Raw genomic sequence first — 24,183 nt, 5'->3', positions numbered from 1 at the left:
ATCCTTATGCCTTTGCTTCAAGGAGGTAATCAAATTCTTAACCAAAATCACAGATCTAACCCCCTAGCACCACCACCACCACGCCAAATCTAGGAAATTTCAGAACTCTGCAAACTGGAGCATCTCTGCTTCAAATAATTATTTTGTTCATCGGATTATAAAATGATTCCTAATTTAAGATTAGTAAATGCTTAACAAATGGAAGACTGGACCCATAAAAATATGTTGTTCCCCCAAGGAAACTGGGTTGTATTAGAAAGAGCAGCTTTTACTGAGCACACAGTGAATGTTGCTGTTTGCATTTCCACTGAAAGGCAATTATTCCTGAGAGATGAACCACGTGTTAGACAACAGCTTTAATATCCACAAGTGTAAATGAGTAACAGCCTCATTAATATTTATGTTCATCCTTTATCTGCAGGGATGACTCTTTACATTATGCAGCGTTCCTGCCTGTTGCTAGGTTTCCAAAGCCAGGTCAGATACCATGTAACTGAGTAGAACCTGTCAAGTGGAAATTAAATGTATCAGAAAAGGACAGATTAAACTCTATACGGGTGAATTCACTCTTTCCATGACTCACTGAGCTGTTTTGAGGGTCACAGACTCCTGTCAAATGAGTGTCCATATGGTCACAGTAGAAACTAGAACGCAAAATAAAACTGACACATAGGGCCTTTGCCAAAAGAAACTTCTGTAGACCAATGCTACCCTACTACTTCATCCGAACAAAGGCTATTCTAAAAACCCTGGAACAAGATAGCTATGAGCTTCCTGTCCACAGAGAAATACAGAGATTACAAATAGGTTTTAAGGAAATGTAAAAACATGCTGTAAATCCACAAGGGCTAGTGTCTCAAGGCCCCTCCCATTAGGTATATTTACTTTTTGCTAAAGCTTCAGTCAGGCTTAAAGAAAGTGCCAATTGAGTACCACTAAATCTGGATGTAATTATAGTGTGACATTTAAAAAGGAAAACTGAGCACGTATGTTTAGAAATGATTATAAAATTATCAGCCTTTTATTTTTAATTTGAAGTTTAAATACTATTACAATTACATTATGTGGCTCCTCTGTATTAGGCAATCTTTACATCAAAATAAAAGTGAACTGTAATAACCACTTTCCTGACATCTATAATGTTGTGTTTGCAGCTGGAGATCAAATGGAAGGGGAATGCAGCTCCCTTTGTTAAATCACCATTTAACAAAGGAATTGGTGTGCACAGATATGGCAACTGTCCCACCACAAGCTAAACTGAAAAGCTCTATCCTCTGGTTGTGAGGCCTATATTTTATTAGAGGAACATACCATTTTTCAGATCAGCTTTCACAGAACTTTAGCTAACTAGGACAGTCTACAATATACAGAAGTCAATAAAGTGATCACTGAATGTACCTGGAAAATCCCTGTCACGTTTGTCTCCTTTACTAAAAAGGAGAAAAAAAAAAAAAAAAAAAGAGGAAGTCACAGCTTCTCTTCCTCAAACCACTTTAAAAAAGCTCTAAAAGTTATTCTTCAAGACGGCCTCTACGTATACCCATGCTCCCCAGCACTTCAGAGAAACCACTGGAAAGCAGTGGGGGCTGGATGCGTGCTATTTCCCGGGACCCAGTGTTTGGAGCAGAGATTAAAAAAAGGGATCATACCTTCCCACCTGCCTCAGTCACTTCCATTCTGCCGCTGATTCCTTCAGCGTGGACAAGACAGCACCAGTACATAGTAACCCAGACCTCCTGGATGTAAGAAAAAGCAGCTATTACAATGTTTGTGCTCCAGGACATTCACTCACAGAAGGAAACTTTCTGCACAGATTTCAAGGCCTGATACTGTTTCCACTGAAACCAACAGCAAAATTCCCACTGGATTCAGTGGGAAAAGGATCAGGACCACACAGGGTAGTATTGCTTTTGGCTTATAGATGAAATAACTTGTCTAAGCTGTTTTATTTGTTTAAATTGTTAAAAAGAATATATATACACAAGGCACTAGAGATACATTTTGTAGAGCGCTTGATAGAAATGAGTTTCCCTGTTAAAAATCTTGCAGTTATCTACAAACTATCTAAAATAACCCAAACATGTTACTAATACTATGCAGGCAGCTCTGGATTGGGATCCACAAGTGCTAGGGCTTTGTCTACACTACAACCTCCTCCACATCAGGAAACTTAATCACAACCAGGCTGTCGCCCACCTGGTTACAGCTGTGCTTCCAATTCTCTGTACAAAGTGGACCTTAAACTTATTTAACACATAAGCTAAAGCATTATTCTGACCAACCAGAAATTAAGGTTTCAGACTGGTTCTGAAACATGGTTTAGGGCAAGTCTACACTATAAATTGGAAGCCTGTTTTGTAGTCAGATTACAGAACAACCAGATTTTAATCTGGTACCATGACATAATTGTAATTAGAAACCGGAATCATCAGACTAGAGCTCCATGTAGTCCAGTATCCTGTCTCAGCAGCCAGTACCAAATCAGGGAATTGCAACCATCTTCATAAGGGACATAATGGCATAACCTGCCTATAATGAAAGCTTCTTCTTAAACTTGTCAATTAGTGGCTGGCTTTTAGCCTGAGCATGAGGGTTACATCCTGTATACATGTTTTATCCTCTGTATTGTAACTCCAGATGTTCTGTTACCTGTCTCCGTATCTAATCCAATCCAAACCAATCTTGCAGCAGAGAGTTCCACAGCTTAATTATATATAAGAATATTGTCGTGTAGATGGCAAACTCCAAGGGATAGCCTACAGCCTTCCAGGATCCTGGAAGAGTGGAAGATGTACAGTACACATCATGCTTCACTCATGGTGTCATAAATATAAAGGGAAGGGTAAACACTTTTAAAATCCCTCCTGGCCAGAGGAAAAACCCTTTCACCTGTAAAGGGTTAAGAAGCTAGGATAACCTCGCTGTCACCTGACCACAATGACCAATGAGGAGACAAGATACTTTCAAAGCTGGAGAGGGGGAGAAACAAAGGTTCTCTCTGTCTGTGTGATGCTTTTGCTGGGAACAGAACAGGAATGGAGTCTTAGAACTTAGTAACTAATCTAGCTAGACATGCGTTAGATTCCGTTTTGTTTAAATGGCTGAGAAAATAAGCTGTGCTGAATGGAATGTATATTCCTGTTTTTGTGTCTTTTTGTAACTTAAGGTTTTGCCTAGAGGGATTCTCTATGTTTTGAATCTGATTACCCTGTAAGGTATTTACCATCCTGATTTTACAGAGGTGATTCTTGTACTTTTTCTTCAATTAAAATTCTTCTTTTAAGAACCTGATTGCTTTTCCATTGTTCTTAAGATCCAAGGGTTTGGGTCTGTGTTCACCTATGCAAACTGGTGAGGATTTTTATCAAGCCTTCCCCAGGAAAGGGGATGTAGGGCTTGGGAGGATTTTGGGGGGAAAAACGTTTCCAAGCGGGCTCTTTCCCCGTTATATATTTGTTAGACACTTGGTGGTGGCAGCAAAAAGTCCAAGGGCAAAAGGTAAAATAGTTTGTACCTTGGGGAAGTTTTAACCGAAGCTGGTAAAAATAAGCTTAGGGGGTTTTTCATGCAGGTCCCCACATCTGTACCCTAGAGTTCAGAGTTGGGAAGGAACCTTGACACATGGTTACAAAAGTGTCATCAAACTGTGGAGGAATCATTTCTGGAAAAGTGATTTCTGAAGTTACATCCACTTCTAGCTAAAATGATTTCACCAAAGCTACACTGGTGCTGCTGGATGGGGGAAGCCATCATCTTTCACTTAAAAACCCACTGTTCTGGAACATGACGTGCTATTTCAAGGACTAAATTGTTTTTACTGTGGAAAAAACCCTACATCTTGGGGTCAGAGGTTTGTGGCCTGGCAACAGAGCGACCAGATGTGTCCCTGGCTTATCAGCTTTACCCTGTAAAAACACTGAGTATCTACTTTTGCCTGGGATTTTCCCCTCTACTTCTAGAACACTTTGGAATAGCTTCACCAACCTTTTGTACTGGTATGTCAATAAAACGTCCAAACGTTGCACAGCAGGAAAAAAACAGTTCACTTCACTCAATAAACCTTCACCCAAATTCCATCCTCAAGAACTTAACCAATAGCTAACATGTTGCAGGCCTCTTTGAATAGCAACACCACAGTTCTAAAAATTGCAAGAGGTTTTAAAGACAAGCAAGGCCATGCAACTTGCCCCCTCCAGAGGGCAAAGTCCAAGGCATAGCTTAAAAATGAGGATCCTGGAAAAGCAGATGAGGTACAGCACACAGAGTACACAGTTTGCGGAAAATACAGCCACCTAGAAGAATGAATTTCACAAACTAAAATGTGATCTAAAAGTTCACTGCAGAGTGCTCTTGTTGCAGGCAGTTGCAGCCACTGAAGACTTTGAAATGACTGAGAAAAGTAATCAATCATTCTGATTATCCATTGAAAGGCCAAGATGATACTGAGCAAAGGAAAGTTTAGGCTATTGAAGAAAATGTCATTACAGCATCATCAATGAGACTGTGGAACCACCTCTCAAGGGAGGAGCTGCAACTCCTACCAAGGCTGGAAGTTTTCTAAATGCTATGCTCTAGGAATTATTTTGGGGAAGTTCTAGGACTTACGTTATACAGGAAGTCAGACTAGTGAGCCTTCTGGCCTTGGAATCTATGAATCTATTGCTTGAGTCATTTCAAACTGAACTGGATAAAGTGGAAGTGGATGCCTGATGGGGTCGGTAATGGGATGTAGGAGCCTTTCATCTCTAGGTCCATGGTTCAAGTTCAAATTTAGAGACCTGGCAAACCACCATATGGTGAACGTTGTTCGGCGATCTGAAAAAATCCCCTCAAGAGGGCTTTCCTGGAGGGCTGCAAGATCTGTAGTGAAGGGAAGGCCCCAAGCACCATCCTACATGGACAGCTGCCCCACTATGGCATGCTGCTCAGAATTCATCCTGTGAATCTCCCTCTGGGTGCTCAGAGACTGCTGAGGGGAGCCCCGGTAGGAGCTAAAACATTAACCCTGGGAGTTCCATCTAGGTTTGCAGGGGATTATGTTGCAGAAAATAACTGGTTCCCTATTTCCTTCCATGCCCAAGAGCCCTTGGCAGGATGATCCTGCAAGACACTCACCGAGTGGCCCCAGAAAGGGTGGGTGGAAAGCACATCTCCAGAGGCAGCACTGCCTCTACATTTCTCCAAAGTAGGTATTGTCTGCTCAGATAAGCAGGAGCAATAACCAGCCCTATCATTCTGTTGTGGTCCATGGGCTCTCCTACTGCAACAGCTTCCTCAGGAGAGTGAGATTAAATTATATTAGTGCAGATTCATCCATGATTTAGGAGTATCACTGTTAGGCTACATTGTGTTCACTAGTCATTCTTCCTCACTATCTTGGGGCTACCTACTAACTTAAACATATGCCCTTAGTGCTAAATAATGAAGTTAAGTACACAGACAGCTGGAATTTCTATTTCACTCTGTTTACTTGTGATGAAATGGCCAACATCTTTATCACCTTACACTTAAAAGAAAAAAAAAAAAAAAAAAAAAAAACCCAACCCCACAACCCTCTAGGTTCAGAGTGGATTGTGAAAGCAACTCTAAATGCAACTCTAAGCATTCAGAGAACAAAGCATACAAATTACTTTACCAATTAAAAAACATAAATATCCTAATCCTAATTACTTGGCATAGCTGTGGAGGAGGGAGAACATTTAAATAACATTCAAGATATTTTAGAGGTGGGTTTTCAAATAAACAAGGCAGGTGCAAAATTAATTTGAAAAGCAAAATCATTGTTCAGAAGGGGTTAGGGAAGCTAGAACGTGTTATAAGTATTAGATCATCTCTTTTTTAAAAAAATAAAAAAAGTGCTGTCCTGCATCTTTTATTGTCCATGTAATCCACATAAAATCTTTTGTGCAAGTAACATGAGCTGAATTGCAATCCATGGCACTTGTGCTAATGTAACCACCAGAATTCTCTAAAGGAAAATGTATGATTTTTCTGGGATATGATTCTCATTCATTAAAACCCAGAACAAATCTGCACAGTGTGAAGTATAATATTTGGATCAGGTACATAAAGCCGAGTGGTCAGATCTGATTTCTCCCCATGTTTCATTAATAATGAAAACGTTTGGACATTAAGTGTAAAGGGAAAAAAAGGAGTAAAATGCAAAATGTAAATCTCCTAAAGTTATTTGGTATTGTCTACAGGCACAGCATAGCAGAAAGGACCAACTGCAGCTAACCTCAAAAAGTTATTTGTAACAGGTTTGTCACCTCAGCCAAGAGGCGGTGTGCATCTCGGTGAATTATAGACTTGTCTATCCCAACACCTACTGCCTCAGTCAGTACACAAATGTTATGTCACCTGGCAAAACACTTTCTAGGGACTAGGAGGCGTTTTGGTGCAATTAAAAGAAAATGTTCCACTTCCTTTCAGGTTGGAAAGGTGCTGCTAAGAACTACAGACATAGGCTCCTGTGGGGCTCAGACTATTCCAAAATTGCTTACAACAGTCTGTCCTTACAGACAACACAATTCAATATAATCCCATTATAAAATTCTCACAACTGTTGCTGGTTTGTGAGCGGATACACTATGACGTGCCAGCTGTTCTCAGTGGCTTCTTTGGAGGAAGCATGTATCTCAGATTGGGAGGAACTGGGATGAGCCTGGTACATCTTACTTCACCTCGGGGCCTACAAAACCTAGGCCCCTGCATAACTATTTTAACCCCCTGGAGACCAGATCCTCGGTTTGTGGTAATATTGCAGCTAGGCCCATTTATACAAGCTGTGGATCTGACCCTGGGCCTTATCTACTCCTCCTGCCTCTTTGTTCTCTCTCTCTCTCTCTGTTCTTGCATCCGAACAGCACATAATACTCAGAGCCTCTCCTTGCCAGTCCCAGAGAGAAATCCAGGTGCGCTGTCACCCCTCCCCCGAAATCAGCCCATTTCTAGTAAAAATAGCTACCTTGGCCTGGCTTCTGCAAAGACATCTGCTCCAATGGCTTTGATGCAGTAATCTGGGAAACTGACTTGACAGGAGCATTTAAAGAGTTCAGAAAAAGGGTTATACTAGGCAAGCAAACAGGACTTGAAAGCCAGACTCCCTGGACTCCACAGAACATCAGGGTCAGTAATGAACTAAGGGAGTGAGTGAGGGAAAACATTGTTCAGACTATGCATGGATGGTGGTAACACTGCAGGCAGCAGCAGTTCTGCCCCCATCGTGAATTCTACCCAGTCACCAAATTCCAGGAGCTTGACTTTTCATGATTTAAAGAGCCACTGTTTTTTCAAGAGCTATGGAATTTAACTCATTCCGTGCCTTTGTTTGTACACGTGCATGGCTGCAGAAATGGACCTGTCCTGCATGTCATGACAAAAATACTGCTAAAAGTGGGCAAAAGCCCTACCCAATGGTGGCTCAGATGTTGAAAAATAGCTGCAGGTTTTTTTCTGAAGTACGAGGAAGGTTAAGAGTTTGGAACCAGCTCTATTTGGTCCACGTTGCCCCAAATGCCAGGCTTTATAATAAGACATCTCTGTCCAATAGAGGAAATTCTGAGCCTTCTTCTGACAATCCTATTGGACCAAGTCAGGAAGAGGATGGTGAGAGCAGACAAAGCAATAGGGGGCAGCAAGGGCCCCTCAGCTCTGCTGCCAGTGCCCTGGTCCCAGTGGGCATCAGGTCAATGGAGAGGGGAACCAGGATACTGGCATCAGGGCTGGGGGCAAGGGCCCTGTTGCCTGCAGCACTTTGTCTGCTCTCACCATCTTTTCCCTAACTTGGTGCAATAAAAGATATTACCTCATCAGAATACTTGTTTAGTTAGAGGCGGGAACGGGCTTTGTCAAGGCATTTTAGACAAAGTAAACAATTGCACTAGAATCCTGTACAACACTTTCTTTCCCTGCCAGCAGTAATTATTATTGATCCAAAAGCAAGACTCCTGTGAGATAGTAGCTTCAGAGAAGTAGCATTATTACAAGGCAAGATATTTTCCCTTATACCGATTGAATTACACAATAGGGTCTACTGTAGAGTGAAAGTTATGTCCAGTAAGAGGAGCAGATGTCTTCCATTTTCACATAATTGCCTACCAGATTTAGAAGGAGAAAAAACAGTTACTCACCTTCTCGTAACTGTTGTTCTTTGAGACGTGTTGTTCACATCCATTCCAAACAGGCATGCGCGCGCCGCATCCACAGTCATCGGGAAGTTTTTCTCCTAGCAGCTCCCATTGGGTTGGCTGTGGACCCCTCTGGAATGGCGCCTTCACAGCACCGAATATCTGACCCTGCTCCTCCTCAATTCCTTCTTACTGGATACTCCGACAGAGGGGAAGGCGGGAGGGTTTGGAATGGATATGAACAACACATCTCGAAGAAAAACAGTTACGAGAAGGTGAGTAGTGATGGCTCATATCGATTCCAAATAAGTGACTCCCAAGCCCTACCTAGGCAGTGGGGTCAGAGTTATGGAATCGCTGATTGGAGCACCGCTCTGCCGAATGCCGCATCGTCTCTGGAGTGCTGGATGATGGCGTAATGAGAGGTGAATGTATGCACCGGGGACCACGTTGCTGCCCTGCAGATCTCTTGTACCGGGACCTGGGCCAGGAATGCCGCTGATGAAGCCTGCGCCCCTGTGGAGTGTGCCGTAAGAGCCGGAGCTGAAACCTTGGCTAGCTTGTAGCACGTCCGGATGCAGGATGTGATCCACGATGAAATTCTCCAAGATGAGACTGGGAGCACTTTCGTCTGGTCTGCCACCACCACGAACAGCCAGTTCAACTTCCAGACTAGCTTTGTGTGCTCAATGTAAAAGGCTAAAGCCCACCGAAAGTCCAGTGTATGAAGCCTCTGTTCTCAGACATAAGCATGAGGCTTAGGGAAGAAGACAGGCAGAAAAATGTACTGGTTAGTGTGAAAATGTGACACCACCTTTGGAAGGAATTCTGGGTGAGGTCTGAGTTGTACCTTGTCCTTATGGAAAACCGTGGGGGGAGGTGGTTAGAAGTGAGGGCCTTTAACTCCTACACCCTCCTTGCTGAGGTAATGGAAACCAGAAAGGCTACCTTCCATGACAGGTAGAGAAGGGAGCAAGTCGCCAGCGGTTCAAAAAGGGGGCCCCATTAGTCTGGAGAGAACCAGGTTAATGTCCCATGCAGGGACTGGTTGTCTAATTTGTGGGTATAACCATTCCAGGCCCTTGAGGAAATGGGCAACCATGGGGTTGGCGAAGACGGAACACCCAGCTGCTCCCGTGTAGAAGGCCGAAATGGCTGCAAGGTGCACCTTGATGGACAATGCTGCAAGACCCTGCTGTTTCAGGTGCAGTAGGTACCCAGGATGAATGGTACGGGCTCCTGGAGTGCAGGTGGGCGATGCTGAACACACCAGAATGTAAACCTTTTCCACTTTGCTAGGTATGTTGCCCTAGTGGAGGGTTTTCTGCTGCCGAGTAGGTCCTGCCTTACCAGTTCTGAGCACAGGAGCTCCAGGGGGTTTAGCTATGAAGCTTCCAGGCTGTGAGATGGGGGGACTGAAGGTCGGCGTGTGATCAGGTCCAGAAGTAATGGCAATGGGATTCGGGCATCCACTGACTGCTCCAGGAGGGTGGCGTACCAACACTGGTGAGACCACACTGGTATCACCTGAATCATCTGTGCCCTGTGTCTGCGGACCTTGAGTAGGACCTTGTGTATGAGAGGGATCGGCGGAAAAGCGTACAACAGACGTCCAGCCCAGGGGAACAAGAACGCATCTGCAAGCAAGCCTGGGCTGTGTATCTGGAAGGAACAGAATTGCAGGCACTTTGTTGCTCCAGGTGGCAAACAGACCAACCCGGGAAAACGCCCCCCTCTGGAAAATGTGTCGCAGGACATCGGGGTGGATGGAACACTCATGATTGCGGAAGGATGTGCTGAGGTGGTCTGCTAGTTCGTTCCGAGCTCCTGGGAGATAGCCCACTCCATTCACCTGGAGGCGTATTATGCAGAACTCCCAGAGCTGGAGGGCTTTCCGACACAGGGGAGAGGAACGGGGTCCACCTTGCTTGTTGATATAAAACATGACAGTGATGTTGTCCATCGTAACTGCCATGCACTGTCCTTGTAGCCTGGTCTGAAAGATTTGGCACGCTAGTCATACCGCCGTCAACTCCTTGATATTGATACGGAGCGAGAGCTTGTCTTGCAATCTTAGGCCCTGCATTTGGAGATCTCCCAAATGCGCGCCCCATCCCAGAGCTGACGCGTCCGTTACCACAGACACGGAGGGCTGGGGGCTGTTGAAAGGGACTCCCTCGCACACTGTCTGAGGGTCAAGCCACCATCAGAGAGACTCGAGTACTTGCTCTGACTCAGTGACCACTGAGTCCAGCCTGTGGCACTCTGGGCAGTAGACCAAAGCAAGCCGAACTTGGGAGGGGTCTGAGCCTCATTCTGGCATGCCGGACCACATATGTGCAGGCTGCCATATGGCAGAGGAGACTCAGGCATCCCCTTGCTGTAGTGGTCGGGTACTGCCTGAGGCCTTGAATAATGTCTGCCATCACTTGGAAGCAGGCCTCTCGCAGAAATGCTCTTGCTGTTTCAAGTCCAATACCGCCCCGATGAACTCTATTCTTTGGGTCGGTAACGAAGTTGACTTGTTCACATTGCGGAGGAGACCCAGTTTCTCGAAAGTGGATCTGACCAATTGGACTTGAGACTCCATCTTTTCCCTGGAGCATCCCCTGAGAAGCCAGTTGCCAAGATAGGGGTATACCCTGCACCTGTCTCCTTCAGAGGAAGGCTATTACAACCAACATGCACTTGGTGAACACTTGGGGGGCTGTCGACAGGCCGAAGGGGAGGACCATGAACTGATAATTGTTGTGGTCGATGTCAAACCTGAGGAATCATCCGTGTGCAGGCTGTATAGCTATGTGAAAGTACGTGTCTTTCATGTCGAGGACAGCATACCAGTCTCACGGATCCAGAGAAGGGATAATAGCCCTCAGGGAGACATTGTGGAACTTCAACTTTTCCATGAACTTGAGATCAGGAGCAGAGCTGAGCTGGGGAGGGCGACCACCTCATCGTGGCTGACTTGCCGCCTCTAGACGGTGCCATCATCATGGCAATCAGATCCCTGGCAGGTTTCTGGAGTGGAGGGCAGGTCCAACTCCTCCACCTGGCATTGCCTTTCAGGAGTGTTGCTGGGCACTGGACTCAACGGTCTCCTTAATGGAACCAAAGCCAATGGTGCTGAGTACTCCTGCATAGGATGCATTACTGCCGTGCCCGCCGGCACCGCTGTCTTCGGCACGGGGGAGGGACCCCAGCAGTCTCCTCGTGCCATGTGTACAGCACCGGGGAGTGGGAGAGCTGCCAGGTTGTCTCTGCAGCCTGCAGCGCCGGGGAGTGCTGGTGCCCAGGGTCTCTTAGGCCACAGTCCTTGCTCAATGCCATGTCACATACGGAGGCTGGCGTGCTCCACAAGGATGCACATGGTGCTGGGTCCTGACAGTCCGTGGCAGGCTGGGGGCAAAGAGCAGACTCCATCAAGAGCTGTTTAAGACAAAAGTCTCGCTCTTTCTTAGTCCTGGGGCAGAATGCCTTACAGATCCTGCCCTTCTCCGTCTGGTGTGTCTCCCCAGACACGCTAGGCATGAATCATGGGGGCCGCCTGTTGGCATAGGCTTACTGTAGGTTCCACAGGGCTTAAACCTGTGGGACTGAGGCATGCCCTGGAACTCAGGGGAAGGGACTGGGGGGTAGCCCCACCCCCAATACCTTATCTACAAACTACAACTATGTATACAAACTACTAACTACAACTACAAACTAAAAATTAACAGCTACTATAAACACTAAGGGAAGCACTTGCTACACAAGCAACTGCAGTTCCAACGACCACCACTGGCGGTAAGACGAAACTGAGGAGGGGCCGGGTTGGTAGGATCATATATTTGGCGCCTGCTGGTAGTAGCCCAGTAGAGCACACCTCCACCTCCTGCCAGTTGTAGCCTGATAGAGCACCCTGGGCATCCAGAGGCTTTTTTGGTCAATTACACCGAAAGGGGAAAGGGAAAGAACGAGCTGCACTAAGGGCCGTGCTTTGTCAGGTGTTTCTTTAGAACAAATTCTGTGGTGCTCACATTTGCAGATGACCACAGAATAAGAAGGTTCATAAATGCACGAGAGCACAGAACCAAAGTGCAGCATGACCTGGAGAGTTGCGGGAGCTACGGTCGGGATGGTCATCAGTAAGATAAGTAAAGGCCTATATCTAGAGAATGGAAATAAACAGCACAGAAACAAACTGGGCTCTGGAGAGTAGGGGTTTAACCAAGCTGCCACATCACACCCCACTAAAACAAATTTGTTTTTATGTTGTCCCAAAATCACCAAGCAACCTAGTTGTCATTGGGAAGGCATGTGATTGCCAAAGGGAGACTGGGAAGAAGTTGAGAATCACCAGCTTCAGAAATTTCATTGCTCCAGTTGTTGTGGAGGAAACAAAACAGCTGAGTGGAGATTCTCTCTGCTTCCAGCCTGGAGAAGCTCACATCAAAAATCTCACAGCAACCAGACCTCACCTCACGCTTTCCTCAAACTGGGGTAAATGCATGCCCAGATTGGTGCTTGGCTTCCCGATCAACCTTAAACATGTCTAAATGGAAGTATTCCCGCTTTACTTCTCCAACTGCTTCAAGTTCAGACAGAGATATTCAGTAGCTCAGCCATGGTAGGAGTGTTGGCAAACAAGGATGAACACCTCCATTCTGAGGGAAGCAGCTGAAATTTCCTTCACAAAGCAGGTGCACATTGCTTTGGCTACTGAGATGCATGTTGCCAGAGACAGAATAGCTGAGTGGACATCATCAGTGATAGGGAGTCAGGAGACCTGGGTTCTGCCCCAGCTTTGCCACTGTCTTGCTGTATGACCAAGAGCAAATCAGATAAACTCTGTGTGTCTTAGTTTCCCCATATGTGAAATGGTACTTACCTTTGAGATCTACAGATATGTGTTGTGATCATTTTGTAAGACAGTGACTAAGCAGTATCAGAAGTATAAATCTTGGTTCCATTCTCCTGTTTCCATGGGACTGTAAATTAAGTCATTTGATTGGTGCTTTCCCCGGGCATGCTGTGTGCGCATCAACAGACACGTACAAATATTTAAATATCCACACTTTTCTTATGGGAAAGCAGTTTGCATACTAGTGAGAAAGATTTCTTGACACATTTCTGTGTCATCTTCATTTGCATCTAACTTCTTCATTATCTGGGACAGTAGAAAGGCCACATAGCTCAAAGACAGTCTGCCTGTGAATTATATTATGTTCTCTAAAATCTGGTTTTTAAATCCCTTTTAGTAGTAAGAGGCCCTGCAGTGTGTAAACCACTGCACTACCGCCTTTATGAACTATACGGGAAAAACACACAGAAATGGGTAACTCAAGAAACTTTATTTTATTACTAAATAAGCATTTCAGGGCTTATCCATGGAGTTCATTGGGAGTTTTGCCTGAGTAAAGACTGCAGAACCTGAGGCTCATCTCTTGTATGTCACGAAGACCTATCTATTAGAACAAATACTAATTTGCACTTTGCTAGAACTATGCTATTCTAATCCCTGCATTTAACTTCCCCGGTCATGGGGAATTTACATACTAATCTATCTCTTTAAGAATCTTTTACAACGCTAAGTCTGACAGAAAGCTGCAACTTGAACAAATATTATTATATAAACAGTTATGTAGATAGGCACAGTATATAACAAACAAAAAATACCCAGAGGGAATTGTGTCTGCAAATGAGGGGGATGTTTACAGGACATCAAGGTATTACAGGATGTTGTCTTAACCCATTTAAAAGCAAATGTGGCAACCACAATCATTCAACTGCAAAATAAGTTTTGTTTACCTGCAGTTAGATCCCTTATACAAAATCTCTGAACAGGAAAGCTTTAGTATAATTAAACAACTCATGAGCTTGACATTAATTCAGGTAAATCATTACAGGTCATCCAGTTACTGTGTTCTAATGTTGTTTAAAATATTAAAGTTTAAATTAATTTTGATAAAGCAATGTGTTTGCTGCATAAAATGTTAACACAATATTCAGACTAGGAAATAAAAAAAAATTCCAAATATTTTTGCATAATGGACCCATTTGTAGTCTATATTGTAAACACAGAATTTAAGAAATAGTCTGGTTTACCAAAGAATATTTATACAGAAATATTTTAATGCTAAATATATTCACACAAATGATATGGAAACAGATTGTCCCAACCATCAACATATCTTTGCAACATACCAAGAACTGTGGTCAAAAACATTGGGTTTCAAAGTTGCTTACAAAAACAGATCGACTACAAAAGCTATTACAATAATTTTTTAAAATCCTATATGAATGCAATTGCAATCTAGAAAACAAAATACTCCAAGTGACTGAAAAAAAAAAATTCTGCAAACCACTAGAGTATCTATCGAACAATTAAATAATATATTCTGCCAAAGAATATGTACAGTAGATAGCTTAAAGTATATTTTTAAATAACCACTTATTAGACTTGATCACATTTTATTCTCAATTCAAATTTTTATTTAGAATTAAAATTTATAGTTTAAAAATTATACACATTCTGTATAAAAGTTTAAAAAAATACATTGATTTATTGATAAATGTGTCAGGTTAAATTTACATTTTAAACAATATTGTATTGCATATTTTAACACTTATAACAAAAATAAATTAATGAGAATGAATAAATCATTTGAAACTATGCTCAGATATTCCTTTAGAAAAAGGTGGTAAAATTGTACCCTAGTTCTCAATGACATTCTACTGTAAATAAATAACTATAAAACCTGGCAATATATAGAAGTATGTACTAGCTAAAAGCACTTACCACAGGGCAAAAGGAAAGATATGGAAGGATGCTCACATACTGAAAAGAAAGAAGAAAGTTAAATCCTATACTGCTAGTTGATTAAGACCGGATGTTTGGATTCCCAGTAAAAATGCTGTGGCCTATAAAAGAAAAACAATGGGTTTGTGCCCTTTTGCTTGTTACGACATTACAAAGGTGGCTTGAGATTTTTAAAAAATTTAACAACAAATATTTTCTCTGCTTTTTTTATTTTAGAAATTCAGTTACCTGCCATGGAAGACTCTATGGATGACAGGAGATATGATTGTATTATGAGATCACAGATACCAAGGAAATGAAATTTGATTAATTGAGAGGGGATGTAATTTTCATTCCGACTATTTAAAACTCTTGATTTTGTTTGTTTTGGTTAACACCTATTTAATTAAAACACTTGGGGGTGGGGGGGAAAAACGACTGCCTTTCATAAATATTTATCACCTCCAAGCTCCCAATGAACATCTGAATCATGCAAGATGACCTCCAAAGGTATTAAAGATTTAACAGTCTGCTATTTTGAAGGTAAAATAAAAAGCACAATCCCCCCCCACCAAATAAAAGCTTGAAAACCCCAAACCCTTTCAGACCTTCTTTATACGTCAGAAAGGATTAAAAAAATAAATAGCACAAGCCTTTCCATCCCCCTTCTTTGCCTGAAGGGCACCTTTAAAGGGAACAGACAGGTTCACTGGAAACACTTAGGAAATGCTGGAATAATTCTTAAAACTAAACTGGATGGTTTCTTTATGTAGTTAATAGTCAACAGCTGTGAACTGAAGCGTAACATGTGACACAAGGTCATTTATATTAATGATTCACTATGTCCTCTCTCTTGGCACATATTTCTGTGCGTAAAATCAGATGCTACATTGCTCAAGCGATTCCTTGTTTTGGCATCACAATGTGGAGCTCTTTAGAAATGGTTTCCTTATCTAATTTAGATTTCCTGCTTCCCAATATAACTATACAAACATGTACATAAATATATACAAACAAGGTTAGAAAAATATTTAATTTTTGCAGGTTTAAATAATTACTGAAAAGCGTTAATACAGGAATACAATAATATTTTGTACAATTAAACTTTTACATACGTATAAAAAGCATTTTTTCGTAACAGCCTTTGCACTGCAAATCAAAAGGTGACATACATGGTAGAATGGGATCTACCTAAAGTTCATGCTGCAAATCACAGGCCAAGAAACACTAATCCTCTACTAAGAGGCATGTCCGTACCAGGTATAAAGTTTCAGGAACTAAGAGTGCTGTTGCTACACAGAGCAGACAAAGATGGCACCTTAGCTCCTGTCACATACTGTCCAAGCTTCATAAGTGCATAGTACTTTGAAGGAGTGAGAGGGGAAATCACTTCTTCCTAACATCATTTCGCATAGTCTAAAAGGCCAACTTAAACCACAAAGGGTGAGGCCAATGTATTCTTCTAATGAGAAGAAAAATGATCCACAATAATGGATTGGCTAAATTGGATTTGTTTATCCAAGGGAGGCCACAGATTATTACACAATTCATTGAAAAACCCACAGACAGACTTTTCTGAAGAGACGGGTGGAGGAACAGGGAGGTATCAACAGCAGGTATCACGCAAGGAAATTAGTAAGTGATATTTAGTTTGTTTTTGTTGAGTTCCCGCTCCAAGTTTCCTATCAGAGTATCAATACTTTCTTGCAGGTCTTTGAGGTTTACTCTGTGGTCCACTGCTGAATCTATTGTTTGCATTGTCAAATAGGTCTGCAATGTATGCTCTTTAGACGTGGATTTTGCATGTTCAATCCGTCTATCTGGTCCATCTACTTTGCTGCAATCTTCCCCACTTTCTGTATCTTCCGAAGGAACATCATCATAGTCTGCTTCATTTAGGGTCTCCTTTGGATTTAAAAAGTAGTTTTCCCCACAACTGCTCCAGTCTCCTGCATAGCGATTACTTGAGGGACTGTCTAGTCTGGCTGGCCGGGGCCTAAGTACCCCTGACATTTCAGTACTGCTCAAATTCAACATCTGAGGCCGCTGCTTCTTGGGTCTCAGATAATTCAAAGACGACTGGTTCCCTGGAAACATGTTTGAGTATGTTGATTCTTTGGCAGTTGAACATTGCACTAGAACAAAGAAGAAGTTTAATGAAAATCATAACAATCAGATTGCTAGTAGAGACCAGCAATGAAAGGTTGTCCATTTATTTCACTCTACTTTACACACTCAAAACATGCATTAATACATGCAAACTTATGGCCAACACATTCCACTATTATTTTTTCTGCCATTATCTGACATCACTTGGATTAGAAGGAAAATCTAATGGAAAGCTCAGTTTTGAAGATTCATGCCATATTTAATCCGCAACCGAAAAAGTCCATTTAAAAACAGAAAACTTCCAGAGCGTTGATTAACTCAACTGCATGAGTTAATCATCATCTAGCTATGGTCAAATAAAAGCAAACAGCTTAGCTCACAGGCCTCTTCCAAACTAAATGGTGTAACAAAAAGCAGGCAACACTTGTAGAGGTTAAAAAACACAATAAAAATACCACCTCGAGAAACACCTAGAGAAGCTGAAAGCACATCAGAGTTGAACTCTTGCATTTCTCTTTTGTCCCAAGTTTTGTGCACTACCAGTAGAAGCTCTTTTGTATTAATTTATCTAAGCAGCCATAACTCCATGTCAAAGATAAAATAAACCATCAAACCCATCTGAGTGTGTTACCTGAACTCATGATTACACAGCATAAGTTACTAAGACTCCTCCTCTGTTACCGGCTTCCTATGGTAAACAGTACAAATATTTTTACTGACCCATGCCTCCTAAATACCTTAACTTCTTTTTGCTGTGCAGTGGACTATTACCTCTTGAAATTAAAGAAGCAGGTTATGCATTCTCTTTCACTGCTAGAAATGTAGCATACACAAATACCTAGAGATCAGGAAGATTCCAACTCGGTCACTTTTTGATTAACGTCCTCTATATTTAAGCATAAAGGGCTCAGTCCTGGGAGGTCTCAAATGTTCTTCTCTCTGGACCCATAACTGGTCTCTATGCAAGATATTAGTCTCATTTTAGGTATACCACAGTAATCTTCAAGAACTTTCTTGGCTTTTTGTTTTATTTCACATTAACAAAAGTCTTTCTGTTTGGACTATGCTCCATTAACACAAAGGGTCCCGGGGTTAGCAAAACTTGCCGGCTTTACACTCTCCCACTGAGCAAAGACCCATTTGTTTTCACTTGGAAAAATAAGGAAATTGAAGTTGTGCACAACATGTTTATTATCAAATTTGCTAAATCTACAGGCAGATTAAGTTTAAGAGACTAGACTGTGATCTTTCCTTCTTGAGTCAGATTTTTTTTTACCCCCAGAATACTGATTTACATTTAAGCATTCATATTTTACTTTAAATTTCACCGTAGTCATTGTTCTGCACAGTTCTTGTAAACCAAAGGTACTGTACAGTATTGGTTTGTACACTTTTATTACAGGAGGGATGGAAACCTCTTCTCTACTTATGGTATCTTTTGCCTGCTTGACAGTATTGCATGATCCTGTCTAAAAAGCTACATTTAGTAGCTTTAGTTTCCCAGCAGAAGCGATCATGTTGTGAACTAAGGTACCAACTTGTTCAAATCCCACCTTAGTTTGCAACTAGAAATACAACCCATGTTTTCATTTCTGTCGGCTGAATTAGCCAAACCTATAGCAAGCAGCTCCATTATTAGTCAATGACTGTTGAGTCGTTATACTAAAGCACATCCACAATGAAACAGATGTACATTTGTTACATCTTGAAGGAATAGGAATCCTGGCCCCCTAAGTGTGGAGGCAGTGCCAGGACAGGATCATTGTCAGACCAGAAGAATATGGAAGACCACAGCACTGCCATTTATCCTTTGGATAAGCAGCTGTTCCAGTTCTTCTGATGGGGACCATCCCCTCAGGGCCTTCGACTGGCTTCACAAGACTGCTGTGATAGTCAGAAGTAACACTGGCTCCCCACAAAGTGCTGGTCTAATGGCTGAGAATATCTGACTGGCAGTGGGCATTAGACATTTCAATATCCAAAACAAAACACCCCAAACCAAATGGATGAGAGTTTGCATACTTATACTGGGTTTTTCTTCCTCTACGCAATTTCCTAACAAACTCATCATTCCTATTGCCAGGATATAAAGTGTAAGTAGGTGCTCACAGACAGAGGGATTGCTGCAGCTGTTGTGGACCTTAAAATGGCATTAGCATGCGGTGCAGTGATTTTGTGCCAAGCATTTTTGGCGGCAGCAGCAGCATGGATACTAGTGATATTGCCAGGGTGGAAGTTATTGCTTGAGATAGTGATGAAGAGGTATGCCCGAAGGCTCAGTCACTGTCTGTCCCACAATATGATGTATGCTGATCAGTATCTAATGTAGCACAGGAAACCTTAGGGTACTTTTAAAAAACACTTCTCCATGGTATCTTCAGAAATTTGGCATTTCTGTGGTAATTAAACGAGCCTGCAGAAGACTCTTGTGTTTCCCTCCACTTGTTTGTTCATCCTACCGCCCCCACCCCTCGCATTTCACAGCTCCACCCAAAGACAGATTACATCTTCCCAAACAATTCTCTGACTTCAATCATTCTAAAGACTCTCAAAGATAATAACCACAGTTACTAGCTAGATAAAGCAGCACCCACTTTGAGATCTTCCTCCCAAGAAAAAAGGAGCTAGGGTACACCTGGTGGAGTTACAAGATTAATATTTAAAAATTTGGACTTCATATACTTTTATTTCAAAATATATTAGTACATATATTTGTGATCTTAAAAAACAAAAACATTAATAAACTTTTGAAGTTCACCTTTATTCCCACTTATGCAGTTATTATGTAATAAACTGCAGACTGCACTCATTGTGCCCATATGCCTGACCTGCACTTTGCCTGCTAATCCATCTCCCCCTCCAGGAAAAACACTTCAAACTGTTTCAACATAAACTTAAAATGGTTTCAAATGGCCATTAACTTTTATTTATTTATTCTTACACAACTTGCCAGAGAAATATTTAATTCTTTCCTTCACACAGTCCTGAGTTGCAGGATTCCTTCCTGGTGGTTTCTGGAATTAAATGCTTTCAGAACCATCCAGTGAGAAACTGGGCAGCTCTCTCTGTGAGTTGTCTGCAGATAGAAAGAGCTGGAGAACCACTGCTATCCATCACTGGAAAAGTGGAGATTCCCCATTCTCTAAAAGGTACAGCATTTTTATTCTTTATCCCAAGCAGATGATAGATATCAACCTCAAATTCAATTGTGATATTATGATGTATGGGAAAACTATTTTAGGTAAATTTTTAGGTTTTGTAATAATTATGATTTTCCTCTCCTTCCCGGTCCTGTATTTTGACTCTTGGTATGAAAGATTTATTGGTAAAGGGATACACAAATATTTATTCTCAAACATTTCTGAAACAGATTTTCTGTAATAAGAATGGCATATACAGAATATATGATGGCCTTCATACTTCACTTATACCTGAGTCACTTGCCATCCCAAACACATGCCACAACATAGCCTCAGACATTTCCTATATATCTACTGTTAATCTTATACGAAAGAACAAGGATTTCTTCTGTTTGAGTTAAAACTAAATAATCTCTGTGACTTGGATTTGGTTTAAATCTCATATCAAATAGTTTATGTTTCAAGGATACTTTAATGCAAATCAAATAGTTTCCCAAGAGGCTTTAGTATGTCCTAAAGGCAAAACAGATGAAAAAACAGTTCATGAAATCACTATAGTTAACCTCTGCAATCTCAAAAATAAAAATTTTAATTCTGTGCACATTTGAGAAACACATATTAACAAGCAGGTAGGTAATGGAATAGATTACTTCTGATCACTGTCACAAATCAGATTACTATGAAACTAAGTGGGCTTCAATGATCGTTCACATCAGGAAACAAGAGATATAGCAGACCTTCATCTTCCTCCCACTTACATATCTCTTGGTGACTGATGGATTCTGTTGGCCAGGGAATATTTAACTATTATAAAAAGATACTAAAGAACCCCACAATAATCTTCTCAAACTCCAGTTTACAACCATGAGACTGCAATAGCTGAGCCTGGTACTCTGGATTACTGCAGGATCCAGTTCAATAGCTAGCTACTAAACAGGAGAGAGAGTACAAAAATAATTCATAAGGGGCCTAATCCAAAACCCATGGTAGTTAATGCAAGTCTTTCCACTGACTACAATGGGCTTTGATCAGGTGCCTGAACACCTTAGGGCAGAGGTGGGCAAACTACGGTCCATGGGACCGTCCTGCCTGGCCCCTGAGCTCCTGGCCTGGGAGGCTGTCCCCTGGCCCCTCCCTGCAGCCACGCCACCGCACGGGCAGCGCTCTGGACAGCAGCGCGGCAGCTTGTCTGGCTCCGGCCAGGTGGCGCGGCTGCCAGACTTGCTGCTCTGAGTGGCATGGTAAGGGGGCTGGGGGTTGGATAAGAGGCAGGGGGTCCCAGGGGGCAGTCAGGTGACAGTTGGATAGGGCAGAGGTTCGGGGCAGGGGGTGTCAGAGGACAGGGAACCTTGTCAGGCCCCCCAGGACTCCCACACCTATCCAATAGGTTGGATAGGTGTGGGAGTCCTGGGGGGCCTGTCAGGGGGCAGGAGTGTGAATAGGTGTCGGGGCAGTCAGGGGACAGGGAGTGGAGTCCTGGGGGGGCAGTTAGGGGCGAGGGTCCTGGGAAGGGGCGCTCAGGGGACAAAGAGTAGGGGGTTTGGATGGGTCACGGGTTCTGAGGGGGGCAGTCAGGGGGCAGAAAGTGGGAGGGGCCGGATAGGGGGCGGTGGCCAGGCTGTTTGGGGAGGCACAGCCTTCCCTAACCAGCCCTCCATACAGTTTTGGAACCCTGATGTGGCCCTCGGGCCAAAAAGTTTGCCCACCCCTGCCTTAGGAAATGAGAAGTTAGCAGCATCCTTCCACCTCTGAAGCACAGATCCGAACAGAACTATGTCCTTCACTTGCATTCTGGCAGGTTCATTAAAAAATATCAGCGTTTCCCTTCCCTTCTACTCGAGCCTGTTCCCAAGAGCTGCTAAGCACATGAAATCCACAACGAAGTGAATGGGAGTTATGGGTGCCCTGCACCTCTCAGAGATTGGGTCATTACCTATTTTCCCAAAGCCTTCTGCTACACAATTGTACAGCTGGAGTCTCAAATTCTGACTGGGGCTTCTAGTCACTATTGTAATACAAATAATAATTCAGCAGGTCTGTCTGTGCAAGTTAAGAACCCATAAAACCAAAAGAATCTATACCTGTTCAGGCCAAAGCCAGCAAAATGACCAAACACATCAGAAACCTGAGTTAGGTCGTGTGTAGGAGCACCGCCACTAGGTGGGGTTTTTTGCCTATTTCTGTATCTTTTATCACAATTGCTTGAGAACCACACACAAAATACACTAAAAATCTTGTCATTTTCAGTTGGTAGATAGATCACCAAAGCACAGGATCTCTCACTGAATGACACATTTTGATAGAACAGTTGGATACAATAGATAATAAAATTACTGTGGTCTCTTTAGTATGTTGTGACATATTAACCAATAACTGAGAAGAGCCCCAATACCGTTTGTATACCCTGTAAACCACACTCTATAGTCACACAGTAAAAGATCTGGTTATATTTTAGGATCTGTTGACATTGCTTTCTCATCAGACAGAATTAATTTCATAAATTTTATTACCTGGCCATAGCTGGAGCAAATAATGAAGAACTTCTATGTGTTTCTTGAAGTCCAGGGCACTAGCAAGCTCTTCTGAATCTGTAAAGACTCTGTTATTATGATTGGAGGTCTCCTGCCTCTGGCTCAGTAAGACAGGCCCAAAACACACAGCTAAATTCTGGCATGTCATCTTATTTACTTCATGATAAGATGCCACCAATTTCAGGTGATCCAGCAGCATCTTTAGGGTTGCCTAAAATGAAAAAGTTAAGTTTCAGGTAACTAGATACAGCAAAAATACAGTCCGTTATCATGCTATGGCTCTTGCTCAACAGCGCTATTTTCAAGGGTATTTGTTACATATCTAAGGCTTTTCCATAACACAATCACTGCAGTATCTAAGCACTGAACATCAAGTTGTATTAGACTCCATTACAGTGCAGGCTGGTTAAGACAGATGTCTTGGGCAAAAATTTTTTCTCTTACTTGACCTCTGATCTACGTGTATAGATTTTCTTACAGTGAAAAGAGGACATCAGAGAAAGGAAAGAAACTGAAGAAGCAGCAGGGACACAAGAAGTCAGTCTGGCTTGATAAAAATAAAAATTGACCTCCATCCAGTTTTCTGGCCACCCAGGTCTGCCTTAAGTGGAAATGACTTATTAGAATTACCTCTTTTTCAGCATTCAAAATGCTTAGCTTACAAGGATTCTTTTGCAAAGGGGAAGTGTCTTTCATTTAATATTAAGGACTAGATTCTGGTGCTTTTACTCATATTGTCTAGCTCCTTACCCCAGTGATAGTTCCACTAAACAAAGTGGGACTAGAAGAATACAATACGACTCAACAGGCGTTATGGATGGCCAAATCTGGCCCTACATGAATTGAGTATTCTTTAAAACTACTGGATTGTCAGCCATGGACACTCAAGTCCTTTGTACCGCACCCCTCAGTTAGAAGGGTAACTTCTAGGAATAGTTGTAATCTTGAAGAAAAGGGCTTTGTTTATGAATGTGCAACCCCATAAACACCCCAATGAGGGGTTAGTATCTGCTCAAAATGTTCAAGGCTGCTCCTTTAATCTCTCCTGAAGAACACATATCATCAGGAAGAGAGAATGGTACCTCAGGCAATACATCACATAGTCATAGGATAGGGTGGCCAAACTTACTAACCCTCCGAGCTGCATATGATAATCTTCAAAAGTTTGAGAGTTAGATGTGCCTACCGAGGCTCAGGCTTCAGCCCCGTGGGGAGGGGAATCTCAGGGCTCAAGCCCTGGCAGTCATGCCCCATGGGGCTGAAGCCCCACCACCTCACCGCAGAGAAGAAGCCACAAGCTCCCCCCCCGACTCCTCCAGTGTGGTAGATGGGGGGGCTCTGTTAGCTGCACTTTAACTGTGAAAGAGCCGCCTGTGGCTCATAAGCTGCGGTTTGGGCACACCTGCCATCGGATGTGCACCTCTGAGAGCAATGGCACTGTACTGTTATGTGTTAAACAGTAAGACCAAGAAGTTAAGCAGTCGTTGAACTATCAG

General features: G+C 42.6%; 1 protein-coding gene across 1 annotated transcript in view; it reads right to left on the bottom strand.

Annotated features, from left to right (window-relative positions):
• Positions 1 to 14,695: 14,695 nt before the first annotated feature.
• Positions 14,696 to 24,183, bottom strand: part of SYDE2 (synapse defective Rho GTPase homolog 2) — a 50,442-nt gene continuing 40,954 nt past the window's right edge. Inside the window, exons 6-7 of the mRNA XM_077823788.1 lie at positions 22,667 to 22,898; positions 14,696 to 17,042 (exon numbers count right to left, since the gene is read on the bottom strand). Coding sequence (XP_077679914.1) covers positions 16,540 to 17,042; positions 22,667 to 22,898 — 735 coding nt within the window. The 3' untranslated portion in view covers positions 14,696 to 16,539. The remainder of the gene's footprint in view (positions 17,043 to 22,666; positions 22,899 to 24,183) is intronic.

The sequence above is a fragment of the Eretmochelys imbricata genome, chromosome 8, assembly GCF_965152235.1.
Source record: "Eretmochelys imbricata isolate rEreImb1 chromosome 8, rEreImb1.hap1, whole genome shotgun sequence".
Taxonomy (NCBI): Eukaryota; Metazoa; Chordata; order Testudines; family Cheloniidae; genus Eretmochelys; species Eretmochelys imbricata.
Note: the sequence above shows the minus strand (reverse complement) of the source record. Positions and strands in the feature narration are given on the sequence as shown.